This window comes from Chrysochloris asiatica, unplaced genomic scaffold (assembly GCF_000296735.1).
Source record: "Chrysochloris asiatica unplaced genomic scaffold, ChrAsi1.0 scaffold00387, whole genome shotgun sequence".
Taxonomy (NCBI): Eukaryota; Metazoa; Chordata; class Mammalia; order Afrosoricida; family Chrysochloridae; genus Chrysochloris; species Chrysochloris asiatica.
In genome coordinates, this window is record NW_006408905.1 from 1,995,203 (window position 1) to 2,011,491 (window position 16,289).

General features: G+C 36.7%; 1 protein-coding gene across 1 annotated transcript in view; it reads left to right on the plus strand.

The window, feature by feature from the left end:
- The window catches only part of LOC102829695 (neuron navigator 3-like), a 301,006-nt gene that overhangs the window by 284,184 nt on the left and 533 nt on the right, over nt 1–16,289 (plus strand). The window contains exon 11 of the mRNA XM_006876518.1: nt 33–416. Within this exon, the coding sequence (XP_006876580.1) occupies nt 33–416 (384 nt within the window). The remainder of the gene's footprint in view (nt 1–32; nt 417–16,289) is intronic.

Sequence of the window (16,289 nt, forward strand, 5' to 3'; positions counted from 1 at the left end):
CAGTACAGTGATTTTAACATGTAATTTGACAGCACTCTGGAAACTACATTTGACAGCACTGTGACAACAGAAGTAAATGGAAGGACCATACCCAGCTTGACAAGTCGACCCAGTCCCATGACCTGGAGGCTGGGCCAGGCTTGCCCTAGACTTCAGGCAGGAGATGCACCCTCTCTGGGTGCTGGCTACCCTCGCAGCAGTACCAGCAGATTCATCCACACTGATCCTTCAAGGTTCATGTATACAACACCTCTCCGTCGAGCTGCTGTCTCTCGTCTTGGAAACATGTCACAGATTGACATGAGTGAGAAAGCAAGCAGTGACTTGGACATATCTTCTGAAGTTGATGTGGGTGGATATATGAGTGACGGTGATATCCTTGGAAAAAGTCTCAGGACCGATGACATCAATAGTGGGTGAGTCTCCTGGGTCTCTTAACAGCAGTATATAAAGTAGGAGATGGTTGACTAGGATGCATTAATTGTGAAACGGCCATAGGTTAACTCACTAAAATCATGAGAAAACTGAGGTTATTTGGTTTATTTCAGGTCTTTTCTGCTCATTCATTCATGAAAAGTAAATATGCAATGTTTCTATAAATTCTTCCTTTATAAGCCATTAAATTTTTCTATTGTTACTTTACCAAAATGCCCCAGACCTGTGTTTTTAAAACTGTTTTTCACAGGTTTCTTAAATAACAGATATCTGTAGTGAAGGATGTGGGCAGGAGACATAAGGAGTTGCTAAGCTGCTTGGTTTTTCTTACTTGACTTGTCAGAGCTGTCTGTAGCTGCTTTGAGGAACAAATACTTTCTAGCCTTTTTCCTGTGTGCACTTCCAACTTGAGTGAAAATAATTTTAGAGTTGGGTACTTCAATCTCATTATTCTCCTTAGGTGATCTCAGGTTTTGTGTTTGTGTATTTTCTTTCTGTTTCCTATTGCACTCCCAAAAATGTTGCGGTTGTAAGACTTAGAACATTTTAGAAATTTACAATATTGAGTTGAATCAGAGGATGAATCCCAATGGAAACAGTAAGATATTGTATTAAAACTACTAATACCTATCATTATATTGCCATTATGAGCACGTTCTTTTACCTACTACACTTCTGTTAAGTGCTTTAAAGATAAGTTTCATATAGCTACCCTATTCCAAATAACCTTTTGATAATATCCTTTATCAAATGGGTATTTTAATTTCTGTCTTCCAATAAGGAAACCAAGGCCCAATGGTCCCAAGTGCATAACACTAAGGCCACACTTCCATTACAACTCAGATCAGTCTGACTTAACAACCTTTGCTTTATAACATATGGGAGCACATCTTAATTAACTTTACAATTTTCTTGCTATTGTAGACTTTGACCTACTCCTTGTCCTTAAGTATCCAGTAGTTCAGTGTGAGAAATCCATTCTCCTATATGAATTGCCCTGGTGTGGTACTCAACAGCAGTTCAACCTACCATCACTTTTGGAAACCCTATACAAGGTTGCTATAAGTAGGAATTGATTAAACAGCACATAACAACAAAAACAACATATGTGTTGTCCTTCCGGACCTCATTCATGAAAACTTTGATTTTGACTGGTTATTTTTTTGACAAGATGTAAAATGTTCATGATTGCTGTTGAGCAGATCTATGGCTGTGTGCCGTGGAGTCGGTTCCGACTCAGAGCAACCCTTATAGGATTTCTGAGGCTGTAAATCTCACAGGAACAGATGGCCTCATCTTTCTCCCATGGAACAGCTAGTAGTTTCGATCTGCTGACCTTGTGGTTCGCAGCTCAATTCGTAACCACTACACTACCAGAGCTTCTTGAGCAGATCTATAGTCCTGCTTAAATAACCTATCACTCACCAGTCAATTCCTGATACCCACCTTACTTGAGTTTTGAATTAGGGAGATGTGTTGAGGTTAATTAGGGCAGGAGGTGTGGTGTGTGGCACTGTAGGATAAGCACTCACTCACAAGGTTAGTTTAAACTGCAAAGTCAGGGGTTCAAACTTGGTGGTTTAAACTTACCAGCTGCTCCTTGGAAACATTATACAAATTCGCTGTGAGTTTAAACTGATTTGACGGCCCTTAATAAAACATAACAGGGAAGGAGGGAGTTGAGTGGCTGCAGTTACAGTATATGAATTAATTTCCACTCTGCCTTTTACTATATGTGGATTCACTGGGAGTTTAACTTCTTGAAACTTCTTTTTTTTTCATCTGTAATAAGGATGAAGTCAGGAATGTAGGCAATAATCTTATTTGCATAATATCTTACTATATTTAACTTGGCAGACTTGAAAAACTCAATAACTTTATCATCATCTTCTTTATGATTATGGGTATTATGTATACTAATAATTTAGAATTGTTATTGATCATTCTCGACAATTTTGCCTGTGTTCAAAATCATTGTAAATACAGTGTATTTAACTTTGTCCAGAAGATAACACCCAGTTCAGAGAGTGATGGTAACATGTCATCATTGTTGTTAGGTGTCATCCAATCAGTTCATAGGAGTTGGTAGCGTAGAAGTTTCTAAAGTACAAACTCTCTCCTTCCATCTCTTATGTTTATCTTATTTCTTCTCTCCATTCTCTCTCCTTTCTATTCCCCCTATGTTTTCTGTATATTGTTGTTGTTGTTAAGTGCCATCAAGTCGTTTCCAACCCATAGCAATCCTGCTTAGGATTTCCAAGGAGCAGCTGGTGAGCTTGAACTACCAACTTTGTGGTTCTATTTAAATGTGTGCATATGAATGTATTCATATTTACATTCACTATTCAAAGAAATTTGTATGAATATTTAATTATATATACCCATTATAAATGCATGTCATGTGCAAACACATACATATGGGAGCAGTTTAAATATGGAATCAAGGGAACTCCACAATTCAAAGTATAATATCAAGTGTGTGATGCTGCAGGATAATTCTCGGGAGTACAAGGTCAGTTTGGACCACAAGGTCAGGGGTGCAAACCCACTACCCACTTCTCAGAAACCCTAAAAGGGTCATTAGAGGTCGGAACCGACTCACCAGTGCTTAAAAAACAGCACATAGATAAAAATTAAACTAAGAGTTCAGATGCAGAGGAAATGCTAAATCCCAGCATAAAGTACCAAGGATTGAATGAGGGCAGTATTTGATGTATCTTCCTTGATATAAGTAGTTTAGGAGAGGAAGTATTTTATTAGAGATAAAATTTGTAGTCAAATTATAAAAATTATAAATATTGAAAATATAAACCGCTCAGTTATTGGGACTGAAAATTTTTTTTCAGGATCAGATTACATTAATTCAGTCTTTCCCCATAACTGAGATTTAAAGATAAGAAAAGAGAAGTACTGTCAAATATCATTATGCTAAGAATTTAAATTGTGTGCTACAAACAATGGAAAGCACTGTTATTTTAACTTAGAGAAGACTATCTAAAACTCACAGAGCAGTGCATGATGACTGTGATGATTTTATCAAGACCAGTTTAGAGAGAGCATTCTAAGTGGATAGAGAGGTGACTCCCTGGAGTAAATTCTGAGAGGTGTTGTAAGCATCCAGACCCCAGCTTATAAAGTCAGAATTATGGGCATGGCATTGGTAGAGATGGAAAGAGAGAAAAAGCATTGCTGTGGGAGGTACTGCAAAAGAAAATTTTACAGAAACAATGGCAAACTATTTATGAAGGCTTAAGGGAAGCAAAGTTTTCAAAGTACCCAGATAATATAAACAGGAGACAGGAAAATAAGTAGACCATTAGAAAAATAGGCCAACCAAGAGACGGTTTGTTTGGTTAAGAAGCAGAAAGCAGATATGAGTGTAGCTTTAGAAATGTAGAGCTGAAGAGAGTGAGATATAAAGGCTCGTTGCTGAAAAAGCTAAGATAGTTTGCCGGGTAGAAATAAGAGATTCATCTCATTTAGAAGATAGCAGAAATTGTGGGAGACACAAGGATTCCTGGGAAGGAATGTAGAGAGAGAGAAGAGACAATGAGCTCCAATGTAGACTGTGAAACTGATGAGAGCCAGAACTCAATGGCATTGCATTGTTTTTCTGGATTTAGCAAGTTTTCTGCTTTGACAGGGTGCAGTCTTGCCTCTTAGTGTCTCTCATTTTAATGAAGAATATTTTAAATTTCCTTCTCGGACAGGTTTCCACATTACAAAAGTTATAGCTCTTACAGGTTTTATTGCATGCATGCATATTTGTATGTACTATGAGCAAATAATCGGAGAAGCTGGGTTATATGAAGAAAAATGTGTCATCAGGATTGGAGGAAGACTCATTAACAACCTGCCATATGCAGATGATACAACCCTGCTTGCTGAAAGTAAAGAGGACTTAAAACATTTACTGATGATCAAATAGCACAGCCTTCGGTATGGATTGCATCTTAATGTAAAGAAAACAAAAACCCTCACCACTGGACCAATAAACAACATTCTTATCAATGGAGAAAAGATTGAAGTTGTTAAGGACTTAATTCTTCTTGGATCAACTATCAGCACTCATGGAAGCAGCAGTCAAAAAATCAAACAACATATTGCATTAGGTAAATCTGCTGCACAAGACCTTTTTAAAGTGTCGAAGAGCAAAGATGTCAGCTTGAGGACTTGTGCCTGACCCAAGCCATGGTATTTTCAATAACCTGATATGCATACGAAAGCTGGACAGTGAATAAGCAAGACCATAGAAGAATTGATGTTTTTGAGTTATGTTGTTGGAGGAGAATATTGAAAGTGCCACAGGCTGCCAAAAGAACTAACAGATTTGTGTTGAAAGAGATGCAGCCAGAGTGTTCCTTGGAGGCCACAATGGCCAAACTTCATCTCTCATACTTTGGACATATTGTCAGGAGGGACCAATCGCTGGAGAAGGATATCATGTTTGGTAAGGTAGTGAGTCAGAGGAAAAGAGGAAGACCCCCAGTGTGATGGATTGGCCAAGTGGCAGCATCAGTAGACTCAAGCATGCAGAAATTGTGAGGTTGGCTCAGGACCGAGCAGTGTTTGTTCTGTTGTACATAGGATTACTATGAGTCAATACTGACTCAATGGCACCTAACAACAACATGTTCAATATATGTTTGCTGAGTTAATCTTATATTTCAAGCAACATTCTAGACCCTAGAAATGCAATGGTAAACAAGATTCCACTCTATATATGATTTACATGCTAATTTTTTCATCTTTTTTAAGTTCTCACTTATTCAATAAAAAATTGTAAGGTACACATATATTTATATACACAGTTTCTTACAGATGTAGTTTTTAAGGAAGTGTTTTTAGCAACTGAGTTCTATATATAATGATACATATTGTTGCTAAATTAGTTCAGATTCATAGCTACCCTGTATAGAGTTTCCAAGGAGAAGCTACAGGGTTTGAGCCACCAACCTTGCATTTAGCAGTCCAGTGCTTATTCTATAGCACCACACCAGGACCCCAGTAATACATATTACAAGCATGCATATATTCAGAAGCATTTTGTATTTTCTAAGACTCTAGCTGCTGGACAAGCACTGGACCGAAAGGATGTTTGAACTGCTAGTTTGGTGGTTCAAACTCACCAGCTGCTTCTTGGAAACCGTATGAATCACTGAGTCGGAACCAACTCTGACAGCAGTTAACAACAACAGCAACAAATAACAATATATCTGTATAGCATTTCCAAGGAACAGCTTGTGGTTTTAAACAATTTTTCCTCGTGGTTATCAATCAGTCCAGTGATTATCTTACAGTGCCATACCAGGGTGCAAGTTAACATTAACTTCTGAAACAGACAAATTTCAAAATTTCAGACACGTAACACGAAAGTGCATTTCTCACTAATATAAAATCCTTGCTGAAATGTCTGATCTTCAGGTAAGGAGTATGCAATACCCAGTAATTTAAAACAAAAATGGGTAGCAATTTTGCTGTTATCCTACATGGTTTCCAGTATCATCTTGATAGGTGTCATCTAATTGATTCTGACCCTGTGTACAACAAAACAAAACACTCCCCATCCTGTGCCATCCTTGCAATTGTTATGTTTGAGTCTATTTCTGCTGCCATTGTGTCAGCCCATCTCTTTGTGACTCTTCCTCTTTTTTGGTGATCCCTTACCAACCATGATTTCCTTCTTCAGGGACTGACCCCTCCTGATAATCATATGTGAAGGATAAGAGAGAAAGTCTCACCATTATGCCTTCTAAGGAGTATTCTAGCTGTACTTCTGTCAACACAGATTTGTTGTTCTTCTGGTAGTCCAAAGTACTTTTAATAATATTCTCCAACATCGTAATTCAAATGCATTGATTTTTCCAGGGTCTTCCTTATTCATTGTTGAATTTTCATGTCCATGTGAGGCAATTGAAAATACCATGGCAATTGAAAATATCAGGACTACCTTAGTCCTCAAACTGACATCTTTAACTTGAACACTTCAAAGACCTCTTGTGCAGAAGATTGGCCTAGTGCAATACATCATTTGATTTCTCGACTCCTGCTTCCATTGGTGTTGATTATAGATCTAAGCAAAATGAAGTCTATGACAACTTCAATCTTTTTTTCATGTATCATGATGCTGTTTATTGGTCCAGTAGTAAGGATTTTTGTTTCTTTTACATTGAAGTACAGTCCATACTGAAGACTATAGTGTTTGATCTTTGTCAGTAAATATTTTAAGTCCTTTTTGCTTTTAGCATGCAATGTTGTATCATATGCATATCACAAGTTGTTAATGAGTCTTTCTCCAATCCTGCTGCCATGTTCATCTTCATATAATCCATCTTCTTGATTATTTGCTCAGCATACAGATTAAGTTTAGTGAAAGGATACAACTCTGGTGCATACGTTTCCTGATTTTATACCATTCAGCATCCCTTTGTCATTTTAGCCATTGATGTTCAGTGGGCTGATGGAAAGAAAAATAACAATGGGAGAAAAACCAAGAGAAAATAAAGGAATAAATAAAGAATATTTTATATGTATTGTGTGTATTAATGGGAGTCTGGTGGTTTTGTAGGATGAGCATTGGACTGCTAACCACAAAGTTAGTGGTTTCAGCCCACCAGCTGTTCCATGGGAGATGAGACTTTCTGCTTCTGCAAAGATTTTCAGTTGTAGAAACCCTATACAGGGTTGCTATGAGCTGAAACTGACTCCATGGCACTTAATAACATAGATGTATATATATATATATATATATATATATCTGCCCTTATGTCTTTCTTCAGATAGCCACAGGGCTACATCTGGCTGTAGTGGAGACCAGAAATATTGTTCAGGAGTGTGCCTAGGAGGAGGAGAAAGGTTTTGGTGACTTTGCTAAGGAAAGCAAAAAAAAAAAAAAAAAAAAGTTAGTCCATCCTTTGTCCTTTCGTCCTTTCTACTTGCTACATGTCTAGATTAAAACTGACTTGAATTTCCGGCACATTTCCGGCACATTTCCTCCATTCTGATTTCAATCCGTCTCTCAAAGAAGTTCTTAGACTCCTTTGACTGAGTCCCTTAAATTAATTGCTTAAAGTATTTATTAATGGTGGTCATTATGTGCCCTGTGTGGACCAACAGAATCATCCATATTCAGTATTCGAGGAAGGAAAAAGTAAGTACAAATACCACAACTCCATTATGAAAAGATTTTCAGGATGTAATTACCTGCTAAGACTTGTGAAATACAGAAAACTTAAATTTAAAGAATGAATCAGAGTTTTTTTCTGTATGGAAGAAGATTAGATATGGTGAGTGTTCTTAACTCAAGGGTTGTTAGGTCATATTTTATGAAGAATACCCAGGTTATGCTGAAATTATTCAGTAACTGCCATTGTACATAATGTGCCACTGTTGGCATTGGTAGAAGGCAGCCAGTGTCTCTGCCTAGGAATGAAACACTGAATGGATGTTCAGAGGCATCTCAGAAGAATTTTATTTTGATAGTGTTTTCTTTAAGAAAGAAAAAAAAAAGGAAATAGTAATGTCTGTGATACATATCATGAAAAATTTAAAAAGAAAGTTAACTTTGTGTTCCCAATTTTAAAAAATATGTTTTACTGACGGAAGAGACAAAGACTCAAAAAATATTCTAATAGATGAGATGTTTGATTTAAGATTCCCCTCCCCCCATGGACCTATAAGGATTTTCATGGAATAAACAGGGAACGTTTTTTTGTTTTGTTTTTAACTCACTCTACATTGAACTTAGAAAATTAGTTTATAGGCATTATTAAAATTCAAAATTTCTTGAAGCATATAAAGGCTTATCTCTTTCTTCTATTTTTGAAATTGCTTTAAACACTTGGGATGTGAATGTATCAGTAATTAGGAATTATTCATAGGAAAGCTTATTACTTTTAATAAGCCTGTTTGAAAAAAATGTTTGTTTATGAAGCAAAAAAAGAAACATTCTTGAACACTGGAAAGAAAGTAATGTATTTTAGTTGGGTGGAATGTGAAGTTATCTGAAGGTTTTACAGTGATAGACAGTTCAGCCAAGAATTTAGCCTAACATTCAACTTTAAACCACATAACCCAAATAGAAAGTAATTTAAGAAATTAATTGAATCAATGAATTAAAAAAAAAACGGGGAATACCTTACTACATCTTTCATCGTCATCTTTCCATTGTCCTTTAATAAACTTTATAATGGCTGAATCAATCTCAGCTGTGGAAAGGGCAGTATCCTAATTCAATGCTTCTATGAGAGTTATTGCCAGTGAATGTGGAATTATGCTAACAATGATAATGAACAGTTATTGATACTACTAGCCTACATTAATACAACACTACGCCCTAAGCAATGTTCTAAGCCTATCAACCAATCAGGCTGTTGCTACTGAGTCTATTATGGCTCATGATGACTACATATGTGTCAGAATAGAATTGTACACTGTCTGGTATTTCAGAATTTGTTTATTGAAAGTACATGACCAACTACTCAAAGTCAATAGTGACAAAATTTAAGAATTCTATCAACTTCTTCTGATGAAATTCAAGAATTCTACCAACTTCGTCAATCTGAAATTGATGCAGCCAAGATGTAATGATAATTAATGGATATTGCAATGTGATGTTGGGAAAATATGGCTTTGGTGATACAAATGATGCTGGTGTTCTCAAAATAGTATTTTGCAAGACCAATGACTTATTCATTGCAAATACTTTTGTTAAACAACCTGAAAACTGATTATGCACATAGATTTCACCAGAAGGAATATATAGGAGTTAAATTGATGATATCTGTGGGAAGCTGTAGTACAAGAACTCAGTATCATCAGCCAACAAAAGCCAGGGACAGACTGTGGAACAGACCATCAATTGCTCATCTGTAAGTTTAGACTGAAGCTAAAGAAAATTAAAATAAATTCACAAGAGTCAAAATATGATTTTGAACATTGTTGTTGTTGTTAAGGCCATTGAATTGGTTCTGACTCATATAGACCCTGTGTAGGGTTTACAAGGAGCAACTTGGGTGGGTGTGAACTGTCAACCTTGTGGTTCACAGTTCAGAGCATATCCAGCATCACCCCACCAAACCTTGAATATATCCCACCTGAATTTAGAGACCATCTCAATAAAAGATTTGATGCATTAGACATCTAAGATCAGAAGAACTGTAGGATGATATCAAGAACATCATACAGGGAGAAATCAGAATGTCATTTAAAAAAACAAACAAACAAAAAAACAGGAAAGAAAGAAAAAAACTAAAATGGATATCACAAGAGACTCGGAAATTTGCTCTTAAGTGTAGAGATGGTAAAGCTAATGGAAGAAATGAGCAAATAAAAGACCTGAACAGAAAATTTCAAAGGGTGGCTGGAGAAGAAAATAAAATATATAAAGACATGAAGTTAGAGAACCAAAAGGGAAGAACATGCTCATCATTTCTCAAGCTGAAAGTAGCAAAGAAAAAAATTCAAGCCTTGACTTGCAATATTGAAATATTCTATGTGCAAATTTTTGAATGATGCAGAAAGCATCAAAAGAAGATGGAAGGAATACCCAGAGTCTCTGTACCAAATAGAAATGGTTGATTTTCCACCATTTGAAGGGGGAGCATATGTTCAAGAACCAATGATACTGAAGGAAGAAATCCAAATACAATGAAGGCGTTGGTGAAAAATAAGGCTGTAGAAATTGATGGAATACAAACTGAAATGTTTCAACACATATGCAACACTGGAAACACTCATTCATCTATGCCAGGAAATGTGGAGGACAGATACCTGGCCACCTTATTGGAAGAGATCCATATTTGTTCCAGTTCCAGAGAGATGATACAACAGAATGCAGAAATCATTCAACAATATTATTAATATCAAATACAAATAAAATTTTGCTGAAGATAATTAAAAATGATTGTAACAGTATATCAACAGAGAACTGCCAGAAACTCAAGCTGGATTCAGAAGAGGACATCAGAGTTTGCATTCTTAAACCACCATGTCATAAAGATCCTATGAAATTGTCAGTATGTTAATATATTGTTGTTAAGTGCTGTTGAGTAGGTTCCAATTTAGCAGCCATGTGTAGGGCTTCCGAGGAGAAACTGGTGGGTTTGAACCACCAACCTTATGGTTAGCAGTCCAGGAATGTTTTAATCCTAGGAGCTTCTTCTTTTTTTTTTTAAAAAAAAAACTAACAAGGCCTTGGAAAAACCAATCAATAATTTTTAACAATTTTTTTTGTTTTATTTTGTGTTTTTTGATTCAGGATATTTTACTTAGGGGAGACTTCTCAATATTATATCTCTGTGCTCATCTATTTGAAGATGTTAAGATGAAATTCCATTGACAGGAGGGAATTAGCTATTGAGTCAGTTCCGACCCATAGTGATCCTGTACTGGGTTTCCAAGGAGTGGAACGCTTGAACCGCCGATGTTGTGGTTCAGATGATCTTGTTGTCTAGCACATTAACCTACAGCACCACAAAACAACTTTTAGATGCTCTGTGTGTGCATACGATTAAATATTAGTTTTTGTGATATATGGTTGCTGGTATATTGAATATAGAAAACAGAATTCTAGGAAGAGAGAGGATGTGGTGGAAACATAAGTTTTGAATTTTCCCAAAAGCCTATGTAAAACAAACAAAACATGATAGCAAAATAAAAAATCCATTACCACTATTTACAAAAATTTGAGTGCAATGACAAGATATCCTTTCTAACAAGTTTAGGCAGTTGGAGACAAATCAACAGCGAAATGGTCTTCATTGAATCATACGCATGGTATCACTCCATTTTTAGGAAGGAACAGAAAAAAAACAATGAGATATCTGTGACTAGGAGAATCCCTAAATACCCACAGAAACTAACTAAAAAATGCACAGGACACAGGACCTATTTTGGCCAATCAACCAGCCAGTGGGTGTAAAGGGCCTCTGCTCACTGGAAGGGGCATAGGCCGTCTAACCTCTATAAACTCATTCAGCTGCCCAGCCACAACTCTCATTCATGATGAAGCCCTGCACTGACAGAAAACTTGTAGGAAGTGATTGAAAAAGTGACCACGATCGTGGCAATCGAAATGAAGGTAGAGAAGGTCCAGATTAAAGTAGGAGAGAGGAACAGAGCCTGCAAAGCTCAAAGAAAGTTGACACATTTGTAAACACTGCACAAAAAGGACAGAAGCAGCTACTCTGAAGTTACAAAAGTTACCTAAATCAAGTTTTATTTCTAATTGGTCAGGAATAATGCCACTCAAAAAATTAGCAAGAGAAAGTTGTCAGAATCAAACCCCATATAAGCCACAGACATATGCCACACATAAGAAAATAGATGACAAAAGCTTAGAAAATCAGTGAAATGAGAAAACCAACTTAGAACACAAAAGAAAAATGAGAAAAAGGCAAGAGCAAACTTTTCACAGGCAAGACATAAATGACCTATAAAAAGTTTAAAAACTCTCATCTGTCTGATTGATAATCAGGAATCTGTAAAGTAAATTTAAAATTAGAGGTCATTTCATATTTATTAGTTTAATCCTTCCAAATGGTAACATGGCCAAATACTGCCAACATTCTGGAATAATGAATAGTTTCATCCATAGAAGAGTTGTTGTTAAATGCCTTTGAGTTGGTTCCTATGTTATCAAGTGACCCCATATAAGGTTTCAAAGGGACAGCTGGTGGGTTTGAACCACTGACCTTGTGGTATGCAGTCCAGTACTGATCCTGTAGCACCACACCAGGAGTCCCTAGAAGTATAAGGATGTAAATTTATAGAACCATTATGAAAGCTATTTGGTATTGCCTAGTAAAGTTGTATATGCATATACATTATGACCTAGTGGTTCCTTTTTTAGATGTAGATGTTACAGAAGCTCTTGCCAGTGGACACGAGTAGCTCTTGACATAAATGTTCATAGCAGTATTTTTTTTGAACAGCAAAAGGATCAAAACCGTTCAAATGACCACAATAGGCAAATGAATGAATAAAGTGTAGTGCATTCATGACATGGAATTATATAGCTGCAGAATAAATAATACTTAGACACATGAGTGTAGGTGATTCGTGAAAATATTAGTTTTGAATAAAAGAAGAAAGTCCCAAAATTTTAATTACAGTGTATACCATATGATGCTAAAACAATATATGGTTATTGATACATATTTATGTGGTAAGACTATAAAGAAAAAGAAAAAAAAACATTAGCACAGAATCTGTAAGAGTGAATACCTCTGGAGGAGAAAGATGAGGATGTGACAGGAAGGAGGTAATAAGGCACATTAAAGACACTGGAAATGTTTTATTTATGAAACTGTTATCAGATACATGACAATTTATCTTATTAATGTATAATTTCTACTTTTACACTTTATGTACTCTTCTACATAAAACAATGTATTACCCTATAAAGTTAAAAAGTATGTTGATGACATTTTATATAATTAAGATAATTGAGGAAAAAAATAAGAAAACTTTTATAATCTTGCCCTCTTGCAGTGAATTCCAGGAATAACTAGAATTTAGTAGAGTCCTCGTGTGGTGCTGTCAGATCAGAACTGGACTGGTAACCATAAGGTTGGTGGTTCAAGCCCACCAGTCACTCCTTGAAAACCTTATACAGAGTCGTTATGAATTAAAACTGACTCAATGGCTTTTACAACAACAGCAGTGATGCACATTCACAGATCTGAAGATATTTTATAATAGTTGTGAATGGAGAGTGAAAGAGAGGACAGTCATATATAGAGATTGGTGTCACGTGGGTGGTGTTTCCCTGTAAACATATTAATGGTGCTGTAGGATAATCAATAGACTGCTAACCATAAAGTCAGCAGTTCAAACCCACAAGCTACTCCTCAGAAACCCTATACAGGATTGCTGTGAGTTGGAACTGACTCCACAGCAGTTATCAACAACAACAATATATTATTGTTGTTGTTGTCAGGTGCCATCGAGTCGGAACCGACTCATAGCGACCCCATGCACAGCAGAACGAAACAATGTCCGATCCTGGGCCAACCTCAGTACAGCCGCTCACTTGACGCCATCAATGATGTCACCTGGCTGATCCATCGTGTTGGGGGTCTTCCTCTTTTTCTCTGACCCTCCATCTTACCCAGCATGACATCCTTCTCCAGCGACTGTTCTCTCCGGACAGTGTGTCCAAAGTATGAGAGACGAAGTCTAGCCATCTTGGCCTCCAAGGAGCACTCTGGTTGCACTTCTTCCAAAACAGATCTGTTGGTTCTTTTGGCAGTCCATGGCACTTTCATTATTCTCCTCCAACACCATAACTCAAAGGCATCAATTCTTCTACTATCTTCCTTATTCACTGTCCAGCTTTCGCATCCATATGAGGTTATTGAAAATACCATGGCCTGGGTCAGGTGCACCTTAGTCCTCAGCAGGGGCGACTGTTTGTAGTAAGACGCTATGGACTGGGCTTGTGGGTCTCTAAGTTGGTTGACCCCGCCTCTAAGCCAGGATCCAACGGTAAGGCTAGGAAGGCGCTCCGCGTCCAGGGTAAGTAGGACAACCTGGTCTGCCCCTGCAGTTTCTTCAAGCTAGGTAGTGTCTCCCCTTAGACCTGGTCTCCAGACACCTCTCACCCCGCTGCTCCGTGGTCTGGGTTTCATTTAACACCTCCACCAGGTCTGTGCAGTTGTCGCACATCGTTTAACCGCCGCCCTCCATGATAGAAGCCCAACAATATATTAGCATGTATATAAAGAACAAAAACTTTAGAGGAGAAAATAATATAGACCCAGTTTTATGCTATATTTTGAGTACTCGTGAGAAATCTAGTTATTTATGTACAGGAAGCAATTTAATGCTTTGTTCAAGAACAGGATGATCTGGAAATATTAATTTGGAAGATAGACACCTAGAGAAAATATGCTTTACAGTCTTAAATATGCAGATTGTCTACACAGAAAGAAAGAGGCAATTATACTTGGGGTAGCAGTGGAATGGAGAAAGAGGAAATGCTTCATGCAGCTACTGAATTTTGTTTTTAAATTGTTTTGTAATGTTCTGATGTAAAGATGTTGAACATAGCCAAAATTCTGAGAAATTTCAAATTTTATTTGAGAGATAATGCAGTAAAATTTTGTGTTACTCCTTTATCTATAAAATTCTTGTATGTACTTTTTAAAATGTGTGTGCAAGACGCAGTGAATGTTATTAGCTACTATTTATAGATTCTTACTATATAAAGGGAGTCCTGGTGTGGCATTGTGGCTTAATGCACCAGACTGCAAAGACGTTTGAACTGCAAGGTTGGTGGTTCAAGCTTACTAGCTACTTCTTGGAAACCCTCTATATGGTCGCTATGGGTAGTAACCAACTCGACAGCATGTAACAACAACAACACAACTATATAAAGAGTTTTATATAAATCTTAATTATCATAATCTATCTGCAGAAGATAATTAGTTTTCCTATTTTTAGAGCAAGAAATTGAACAGTTTAAGAAACTTTTTCAAAGTCTTTCAATTAATAAGTAACTAAACTTGCTAATTACAGAAGTAATTAGTTCCTTTCAATAACCCATGTTTTAAACGATTTGGTTAATTAGCAATTAAATATGGAAATTAAATACTTGATGGTCTTGATTAAATTTTTAATTGTAAAATATTAAATCATCGTGAATTTGCTTAAATAAATAGGAAACTTGGTTTTAAGGAAGTATCGAGGGCTTCTTGAATTAAAGAGAGGCTGTGAAACGAAAACCACATGGCCAACTGCCTCTGCTCTCTATGCTTCTGTTCATTCTTCTGAACTTTGGGGAGGTCTTTCTGTTGAACCCTACAGTACCCTTGGTTCCATTATTATTGACTTTGTGCCCACAGAAAGACTGAACTGCCCCTGAATTCTAATTATCGTAGGAAAATGACCTGTTTAGGTCATCATGAAGCAGGACACTAAAATCCTCATTATGACTAATTCCTCATGTCTATGGAAGTAGTGTAAGGAAACCTAGTAGGGTAGAGGTTTTTCATTCAGCTGCTAACCACAAGGTTGGCAGTTTGAGTCCATCAGTTGCTCCATAGGAGAAAGATGTGACTTTCTGCTCCAGTAAAGATTTATAGCCTCAAAAATGCTATACAGAGTCGCTGTGAGTCAGAACCAGCTTGATAGCAAATAACCACTGTCACCACCATGGAAGCAGTTTGAATCTACCAGTGCTCCTCAGGAGGAAAATGAGACTGCTCCCCAAAACATGTGCATACTCATCAACCCTATGGAGGCATTCTCTGTTCTGTAGGGTCACTATGTGTCTGAATCAACTGGGTGGCAGTGAGTTTTTAGAGTAGCAAAATTGCTTAGTATTCACATGACTATCTTGGTGATGGTGGAGTCAGAGTCCGGTAGCAGGACAGATAATAAGATACTTTGACTCAGACAGGATTCCTTGATGATTAAGATCATTGTTACTTGAGCTAACTTTCTAGACTCATCTCTGAGCTCTTTCATGGCTATTGATGACCTTGGCCAAGTATTTAATCTTTTTGTACTTACTTATTTTCTTCATCTTTATAAAGGGAATATAATTATGGTATTTCATATGCATTATTTAGAACATGAATTGACATATATTAAACACTGAATATACTTTGATTATTATTTTAGGATAGTGAAAAACTTGGGCATACATTTTGTTTATAAATCAGTTAATATTTTATTAAGTTTAATAATACTCTATTACTCCTGTGATCTTCAAATCTTCATAAATGGTAGTTACAAAATGAAATTATCTTCCTCTTAACTTGGGTAGAAGTTAGATTATAAATCTTTCCAAAATACCTAGACAAAATAGAGAAAACATTTATAGTGGGTTTGTTAAGGTTAAAAACTTG